The 9,392-nt window shown below is 46.8% G+C and overlaps 1 protein-coding gene across 2 annotated transcripts in view; it reads left to right on the forward strand.

Moving 5' to 3' along the window:
* The first annotated feature begins 1,126 nt into the window (after positions 1-1,126).
* The window catches only part of SCOC (short coiled-coil protein), an 11,736-nt gene continuing 3,470 nt past the window's right edge, over positions 1,127-9,392 (forward strand). Inside the window, exons 1-3 of one of the 2 annotated variants that reach the window (XM_013007113.2) lie at positions 1,127-1,211; positions 7,755-7,826; positions 8,335-8,418. In XM_013007113.2, the coding sequence (XP_012862567.2) occupies positions 7,805-7,826; positions 8,335-8,418 (106 nt within the window). In that variant the 5' untranslated portion in view covers positions 1,127-1,211; positions 7,755-7,804. Of the gene's footprint in view, positions 1,212-7,754; positions 7,827-8,334; positions 8,419-9,392 lie in introns of those variants that run through there. The other variant, XM_045293556.1, reaches the window with a different exon arrangement.

Raw genomic sequence — 9,392 nt, forward strand, 5'->3', positions numbered from 1 at the left:
TATGACAAAATAACAATTTATAAAATATCAAGGGCTCATGAGGGAGGGGGAGCGGGGAGGGAGGGGAAAATGAGGACCTAATATCGGGGGTTTAAGTGGAGAGAAAATGTTTTGAGAATGAAGTACAAGTGCGCTTTACACAATTGATGTGTATGGATTGTGATAAGAGTTGTATGAGCCCCTAATAAAATGTTTTTTTAAAAAATAAAAAGGGCAGCTGTATCTCCAGACGTTCAAAAAACAAAACAAAAAAAAGGAGTCAGCATCGACTCGGTTAACAGTGAGGTTTTGTTTGTTTGTTCGTTGCGTGCTGAGGCCAAGGAGCCCTGGTGTCACAGTGGTTAAGTTGATTGCTTAACCAAAAGGTTAGCGGTCCGAACCCCCTCGCTGTCCAGCAGGAGAGATAGTAGTCTGCTTCCATAAAGATGTACAGCCTTAGAAAAAACCCGATGGTTATTTTCACTCTTAGGTATTGACAGGGTTGCTGGGAAGCGTAATTGACCTGTTACGTGGGTGTGGTTTGGCTGAAGACCTATCAGCCCCTCTAAGGAGAAAAGGCGGTTTTCTACTCCTCTAATGAGGTACAGCTTCAGAAACCCACCGACTTCCCTCTAGTGACTCTATAGGGTAGAGTCACTGTGGGTTTCAGGGCGTCAAATTCCTCATCCTTCTCCCGTGGAGTGGCTGGTGGTTTCAAACTACTGACATTATGTTCAACAGCCCGACTTGTAGCGCACTATGCAACCAGGGCTCCTACAGAGGCGTTTACACTGTTCTATCGGGTCGCTGTAAGTTGGAATTCACTGATAGAAATGAATTTGGTTTGTGGCTGAGGTTGTCCAGCTACTGCTTAGGGGCTGGCTTTCACACGCTCAACTCCGCCTCCTCACTGTCATTGGCTGTTGTTCTTCCTGGACACGCCCACTTTCCCCGCCCCAAACAGCCTCAAGCCTGATTGGATGCCAACGTTCTTTTGTTTTGGCAAAATCAAATCGGTGTCTTAGGAGATAGGACTGGGGCTCCAGCCAGCTAGTGCGCAGGCGTCAGTTCTGAATCAGGATTGGCTGGAATCTGGGCGGGACGAGGCGGGGCTTTCCTCTTGGCGCACGCTCTGTGGGCGGGGAAGGCGGGGCTGCGAGTGTCAGTAAGTCCCTGCGTCCGGGCCTGAGGCGTCCTCCCACCCCTGCTCCTCCCGGCCCCTCCAACAGCAGGTGAGGGCGGTCCCGGGCTGCGGCGGCGGCGGGAGCTGAGGGCCCCGGGCCTCAAGGGCCGGAGGACTGGAGAGGCGGGGTGGCAGGACAGCGGCCGGGGGCTGTTCTGGCTGGTGGCTGAGGCCTGGCTCCCTGCGGAGCCTCTGTGCCAGCTCCCTTTCTGCGTCTAGCAGGGCCCTGCGGTTCCTGTGCGCCCCCGGCCCCAGGCGCACACCCCGTCGGGGATGGGGCTCGGGAGGGCGTCTGGGGGGACGGGCCCGTGCTTGGCTGGGCGCCCAGCCCAGGAGACAGGGGAGGCAGCGGGGGACCTTCTGGGCGTTGACAGCTACGCTGGGATTCGTTGTTCTTTCCGCTTCTCTTGAAAGTCCTGCTAGCAAGTTTGGGGTGGGAATGGGGAATAAGGGTTAAAAACCTAGGGGCGACTTTCGTGGAAAGACAAGGGTTCCTTGACCCAGTGTCTGGGCCTCCCGGTGCCATGACATAACAGAAGGGTAGCTGCTGGGCCAGGTGTTCCCACGCACCTACAAACTCTGCCTTCTAGCCCCACCCCAGGGGTCCTCATTCGTTCAAATCGCCCCCAGGGCCTGGTCGAATTTGAAAAGGGGTTCATCTACCCCAGAACCTAAACAAAGCGTTAGATTTGACCTAATGCGAACAAACTGCCGAACCCCTGCAGCTTAAAGGGAATGGAATTGATCATCAGTTGCTGGGTTCTGAACCGAAATGCCCCAGGGATTTGGCGTCGGAGGTTGCCAACCGTTCGGCAGGCTTTGATTGTTGGGTGCTGTGGCTTTCTTTTCTATTTAGAGCAAGCCCATGTAACCATAGCACTGCCCCACCGTGTCACTCCGGTTGTGAGGTCGGGCCCCATGGAAAAGGTTGGTGTGTGAGCTCACCTGGTACTCCATGGAGAATGTCTTGGTGATTTGCTTCTACAAAGATCACCCATCAACCCCCCGCCTTAGATTCTGACTCATTGTGACTCTAGAGAGGGTTTCAGAGGCTGTCGCTCTCTATGGGAGTGGATAACCTTCCCTTTCTCCCAGAGGCCAGCCGGTGGGTTTGAACCATTGGGTTTTGCGGTCAGCAGTCCAACACGTACTAGCAGCAGCATTAGGGCTTCTCTTGGGAAGATCACCGCAATTGAGAAAACCTGATGAGGTAGTTCTGTTTTGTCACAAGGAGCCTCTATGAGTCAAAGGTACCTTTCTCCCTGAGAGCCCCTGGGTGGGTTCAAACTGCCAACCTTTCCATTAGCTGAGCTTAGCCATAGCACCACCAGGGCCCCATAAATTGTGATAAGAGTCACATTAGAGTTTCTTCTATTTAATAGAAAAGGCAGGGACTTTGGAGTTAGATCTGGAAAGAAGTTTAACCAGAATGCTCCTTAGAAGATGGCAAGACTTCATCTCATATTTTGGACTTGTTTTTAAGAGAGATTCAAACCAAACATAATGGCATCGAGTTGATTCTGATTCACTGTGACCCTACAGGGCAGAGTAGAACTGCCCCCGTGGGTTTCCGAGACCAGCTCTTTACGGGAGTAGAAAGCCACATCTTTGTGCCGAGATGCGGCTGGTGATTTTGAACTGCTGACCTCAAAGTTAGCCGTCCCAGGCAGCAGCCCCTGCATACCTACCATGTCACCAGGGCTCCTGCTAGGAGAGACTGGCTGAGACATCCTGCTTGGTAAAGTAGAGGCCCTGAAAAAAGAGGAAGACTCTCCACAAGGTGGGTTGACCAGTGGCTGCGCAGTGAGATTGAACATAACAGTAATAATGAGGATGACACAGGCCAGCCAGTGCTGCCTTCTGTTTGCACATAGGGTCACGGTGTGCCCAAACTCAATGGCTCCCCAAAACACCATCACCAGCAGATTTGTGGTACAGACATTGGTTGTCAAACCGGAGACAAACTAAATAACCATTTTGGAATTTTGTGTCCATGTGTATATATTGCGGTATCCTTCTGTCCATTTGACGAAATAATGATGGAAGGACAGTAATACACAAAGTAGTTGGACTAATCCATTAATAAGTACATGACGGTTGATGTTAGATTATAGCGGAAAATCTGCTTTAGATGCAGCGAAATTTGGTGGTTGAGGTTGGGCAGGACTAGGAAAAAGTCTCAAGCTTCCCAGTCTCCTGTCTGAGCGCAGCTAGGGTAGACTGCTGGGCAGTGCTGGGGCATGAGCTGGAGTCTCGGCTCTGTTGGCACTTAGCTTCGTGATTGGGGCAGGCCATTCTCATCTTCAGCCCTGGCTGCTTTATTTGTAAAATAGGCATCTAGAACATACGACGTGGCATAGTGGGGTACCCTTGGGCTGCTAACCACGAAGTCAGCGGTGTGAACACACCGGCTGGAGAAAGATGAGGCTTTCTGCTCCCTTACAGAGTAACAGCCTTGGAAACCCAGGGGGCAATTCTACTCCGTCCTGTAGGGATGCTGTGAGCTAGAATCTACTTGATGGCAGTTGGTTGGAATGATTTAAGCTAAAAGAGAAGATGATAACTTACATTTCTTGAATTATGCACTATGTGCTAATATCGGTTCCATGCATGTGTGTATCAACTCATTATATCCTCACAACAACCCTTGATCTACATTCTATTGCTTTTCCTACTTTGCAGATTAGGAAACTGCCTGAGAACATATCGATCGGCTTAGTGTAGGGTTCTAGAGCCTACACACAGCAGAGCTGGCATTTGAGTTCAGGCTCAGTTCATGTTCCGACCACTGTGCTCAAAGTCCTCTGGAGAAGAGGGATACTGTAACACTATGAGTAGAGATTGTAGAGGTTTATTTGATACTGTGATAGTCTTTGGTCTATGGGCACAGAAAAGATCATTTATTTAGTTAAATTGATCTTAACCTAATGCAGTGGTTCTCAACCTTCCTAATGGTGCCGCCCCTTAATACAGCACCTCATGTTGTGGGGACCACCCCATATATGGGCGTATCTGCATGTGGGCGGACCACCTGGAGATGGATAGAGGAGTGGTGTCTCGGTTCCTTATTTCCATTGGAAATAAGGTCTTAGGTGACGCCTGTGAAAGGGTTGTTTGACCCCAAAGGGGTCGCAACCCACAGGTTGAGAACCACTGCCCTGATGTTTGCCATGTTTCCTGATCCTTGTTCTCACCATGCCTTCTGACTCCTGGATGCGAGGTACCCAAAAGATTCTGGATTATCTTCCACTGACCAAGACTGGATGAGAGTAGGTACCAGGCTTTATTCTTGTTGTTTGAGATAATCTGTAGTACGTGATTGGCCATAGCTTAGGTTAGAGTTGTGGAATCTCAGAGGATCCTCCATTTCAGGGCTAAGGCAAGTGCCTGGTACTCAGAGCAGCCTTGGATTGAACAGACCCTCAGCACCCCGAATTTGTTTCTATGTTCCCACATTTAGGTATTCATGGGAGCCTTCCATTATGTGTACGAAAGAGTGGAGTTTAAAATGAACTGCCGAGAGGACTGTAGTCATGGAATTTGAGTGATGTGATAGCACCTGTCGATGTACAGGGATCTTATGCTTGGAGCACTACGCTTTGCGTGGAGCACATCCCATGATGCACTGTGGTAGTGTGTTGGGGTACTTCAGGCTCGATGCTGCACACCTGGAGGAAGGATTCTATGTATTTTTAAAGAAAATAAAATACTTGAACACAGACATCTCAACAACTTTTCAAAGCGTGATCTTCAAATACTAGAATAGTGTATATACTCGTGTATAAGCCGAGTTTTTCAGCACATTTTTAAATGCTGTTTTGGTGGTAAAATTAGGTACCTCGGCTGATTTTTGGGTCAGCTTATACTCAAGTATATAGGTAGGTTGAATAACTTAACAGATCATAATAAAAACAACCCTCTGAAAAATATATAGTAATCCATTTGTGTGGATTTACATGGGTGCAGTGGTACAGTGAGTTAAGTGTTGTGCTACCAGCCAGAGGGTCAAGAGTTGAATCCACTAGCCCTTAGTGGGAGAAAGAGGAAGCTGTCTGCATCCCCTGAAAGATGTACAGTCTCCGAAACCCGATGGAGCAGTATTACTCTGTCCTGTGGAGTTGGTAGGAGGCAGAATCGACTAGATGGCAGTTAATGGGGACTAAGACACTTCCTTTGACGTACATAAAACCTGTGACAAAAAATGAGAGAGGAGCCCCAATACTAGATAAGTGGCAGTGATTCTAGCTTCTTGTGCAGACAGCCTGGGTTTCACAGTTCCACAGACGGAAGCGTAACGGTGCTTAGGGTGTAGTAATCACACCCCAAACCCATTGCCTACTCAGAGTGACCTTCCAGGACAGAGTGGAACTGCTCCTTACATGTCGTGAGACTGGAAATCTGTGTGAGAGCAGACTGCCTCCCCTTTCCCCCAAGCAGCGGCTGGTGGGCTTGAACTGCTGACCTTGTGGTTAGCAGTCCAACAGTTATCCGACAGTAGTAGGTGCTCATCAAATACTTGTTGAAAAAATAACAGCATGACAGAACTAAATTGCTTCCAGGCAGTAGATGGGTTAACAGCTCTGTTTGGGGCAGCAATCTGGCGTCATTACTTAGTGCAGCTTGAGCACATCGAAGGTGAAATGAAGGTTAGCAACAGAACACATTTCCCAGTGTCCTGATGTGTTCTACTGATTTGTAGATTTTTATCCAACCAATATCGATACTTTCTTTCTAATCCAATTACTCTGTTTGGTTTAATTGCAACTGTGAGTTGACTCGATGGCAGTGAGTGATGACTAAGAGGTGGCATGTGGAGCATTTTCATTTATTCCACGCTGTTGTTAGATGACAACGAGTCAACGCTGACCCCCTGCACAACGCTACGGAACACTGCAAGCTCCTGGGCGGTCTTCACGACCGTTCCTCTGCCTGAGCCCATGGATGCAGCCACTACGTCACGCCGTCTCCTCGAGGGCCCTCCTCTTTGTCACCACCCTCCGCTTCACCAAACATGACGCTCTTCTCCAAGGACTGGTCTCGCCTGACCATATGTCCTAAGTGTATGCGATGAAGTCCTGCCATTCTTGCTGTAAGGAGCACTCTGGCTGTATTTCTCCCAGCACAGATCTCTGTCCTTTCAGCAGTCCATGGTTCTTTCGACATTCTTCTCCAGCGCCACAATTCAAATGCATTGATGCTTCTTAGATCTTCCTTATTCAGTGTCCAATCTCACGTGCATATGGGACAATGGAGAGCACCAGGCACAACTTAGTCCTCAGAGTAACTAATAGCCTTGCTCTTCAACACTCTGAAGAGGTCTTGTGCAGCAGATTTACCGAGTGCAGTACTTCCTTTGATGTCTTTTGGTCTCTTGACTGCTGCTTCCATGAGCTTTGATTGTGGATCTAAGCAAGGCAAAATCCTTCACAACTTCAACACTTTCTCCATTTATCATGATGTTATTGCCTGTTGGTCCTCAGTTGTGAGGATTTTGGTCTTTTTTTACATTGAGTTATATCCATATTGAAGGCTACTGCCCCTGATCTTTATCGGCAAATGCATCAAGTCTTCCTCACTTTCAGCGAGCAAGGTTGTATCATCTGCATTTCGGGTCGTTAGGAAGCCTTCTTCCAATCCTAATGCTGCATTCTTCTTGATACAATCTACCTTCTGATAATTTGCTCAGCCTACAGATTGAACAAGTGTGGTGAGAGGCTGCGACCCTGACACACACACCTCTGATTTTAAACCATGCAGGGTTCCCTATTAGTGGTTTAGCTACATTATTGTTTTCCTTTTGAATTTGATGTATTAATACAACACTAAACAGTATACTTATGACAGTACTTAGGAAGATTATTTTGGAAAAGATTTGTCTTTATTCCCACTATCTTTAATATAAGAGCATTAAAACCCATAGTTTCTCATTTTATTGTGTGCTTTATCCATATTGTGTACCTTTTACATACTCGACATCAGTGAATGTACAATTTTATCAACATTCTTCCATGTTAGAGTTATAATTCTTTTTAGAAGCCACTCCATTAGAAAGCACATTTATAATTTAGCGTTTTCTGAGTAGTTATGCTAGTTCTTATTTCTTGGATTGTGAATAAGATTTGCATGAGCATTCTTCTGTATCTAACTTTTCCCTTTATTGTAGTTGTCCTTAGGCTAAATTTCCATGAGTAAAATTATTTAGCAAAGGAGATTTAAATGTTTTTATGGATCCTTTTATAGTACTGTTTTCCAAAAAGAATATACAATTATATTCTTGAAAATTTATTTTCAATATTTATGCATTTTTAAAAAACTTTACTAGAATTGATCATCTCTTGCTTTTCAGAAAAAACTAGTATCTAATTATGTATTTTTAAAATGTTACAAGTAACAAGGAACGTAACATGTTCTATTGTTTACTAACATACCTCTCCGAAAAATATTAATATATACCCTTTGTTATTGGTCATTTACTCTTAGAAACAGTAAAGCATGTGCTAAGGCGCCTATGAACCCACCTAATTTAATTGCCTTTTGAAACTGTACCTTAGTTACTGGATGTGTTTATGTGTCCAACTTTTCGTCATTGCAGACCACTCATCAAGGACTCTGTATCCAAGGTCCAAAAGTTCGCTTCCCAAAATGATGAATGCCGACATGGATGGTGCGTGTTCCTTTTCCATCTGATACTTTCCTGGTTGTTGGGATGCTATTGCTTGTTAAGCAATGGGAAGGACAGAGGGGCAATTACTGGAAGACCAGCATCTTGGCTGTGTTTAAGACTTTAACCCATCTGGTTCTAGAAAGGGAGCCCTCGTGGCAGAGTGGTTACTCGTTGGGCTGCTAACCATAAGGTTAGCGATTTGAAACCACCAGCCACTCCCCTGGAGAAAGATGAGGCTTTCCACGCCTTTAAAGAGTTACAATCTTGGAAACCCACAGGGGCAGTTCTACCCTGTCCTGTAGGGTCGCTGTGAGCCGGCATCCACCCGATGGCGATGAGTTGGGGGTTTAGGAGGTCATATTATTTGTGCCTTGTGCAATGTGGGGGTGTCCATTTTTGCTTCCTGGAGTAGCATGATGGGTGTAAAGAAAGCATCTTGCTGGTTTTTAAGCACTAAGCTACACATGGGACCACCTTCTGTGAACTACAATGAGCCTTCTCATTACAGCAGTCGATGCCGAGAACCAGGTGGAACTGGAAGAAAAAACCCGGCTGATTAATCAAGTGTTAGAACTCCAGCACACACTGGAAGGTGAGTTGGCATTTTGTGGTTTTCTTGAATGACACTCCGATCTGCGCAATAGCATTTATCTCGCTAAACTTCAGGTTACTGCACACAGTTTTTAAAGGTATAAATCTGGAAGTCCATTTCCATTGTTCTTTCCTCCTCCCTCCTGCCTACAGTGTTGGCTAATGATTTTAAAGGAGAGAGAGGTGCAACAAGGAGTTCAGGAAAATTCCATTATCTTTTAATTCCATTTTTCCGTGAACTTTATGAACCCTCCTGATAGTATTATGTTTCCTCTATTATGTCTCTTTTCTCCCAGTAAATGACATGGTGCTATTTCATACACGAGAGCTTGTTTTTAAGCTTCTGCCTCGTGTGAAAGCCCACTTTAGTTGGCTGACACCTGCGTTCGGAGTCTTGCTGGCTGGTGGAGGCTGGGTTGGCTGCTCACCACAAGTTGAGCGTGTGGAACCCACCCGCAGTTCTGCGAGAGACGATGACAGACTCAGAGACCCACGGGCAGTGCCACTCTGTCCGTAGGGAGGCCGTGAGTCAGAATCCACTCGATGGCATGAATTGGGTTGTACATGCCTGTATTAAAAATTGCGTCCACCAAATGAATTCAATGAGAACCACCACCCAAACAACTTGTTTTTAAAATGAAAGTAAGCAGCTTGGTGTCCCTCAGCGCCCTCTGGCTGCTTCCCATTGTACGCAGCGACAGCCTTCCTGTGTCCCCAGCTGCGGTTTCTCCGCTCCACTCAGTCTCGCTCAGCCTCGGCATTTCCACCTCAGACACACTGTGCCCCTTGCTGTTCCTTCCGCGTGGCAGTGACCCATTGGCGCAGTGTCGGAGCAGCTGCTGTCCCTTGGTCTGAGTCTTCCTCCCTTACTTATTTGCATAGCTACTTGGCTTCATTTCCTCACTGCATTTAGGTCTCAGGTCAAATTCCCCTGACATTCCCAGTTACAGAGCACCTTCTCTTCTAATCGCTATC

Source organism: Echinops telfairi, unplaced genomic scaffold (assembly GCF_000313985.2).
Source record: "Echinops telfairi isolate 266 unplaced genomic scaffold, ASM31398v2 ScPeMD7_2186;HRSCAF=2738, whole genome shotgun sequence".
Taxonomy (NCBI): Eukaryota; Metazoa; Chordata; class Mammalia; order Afrosoricida; family Tenrecidae; genus Echinops; species Echinops telfairi.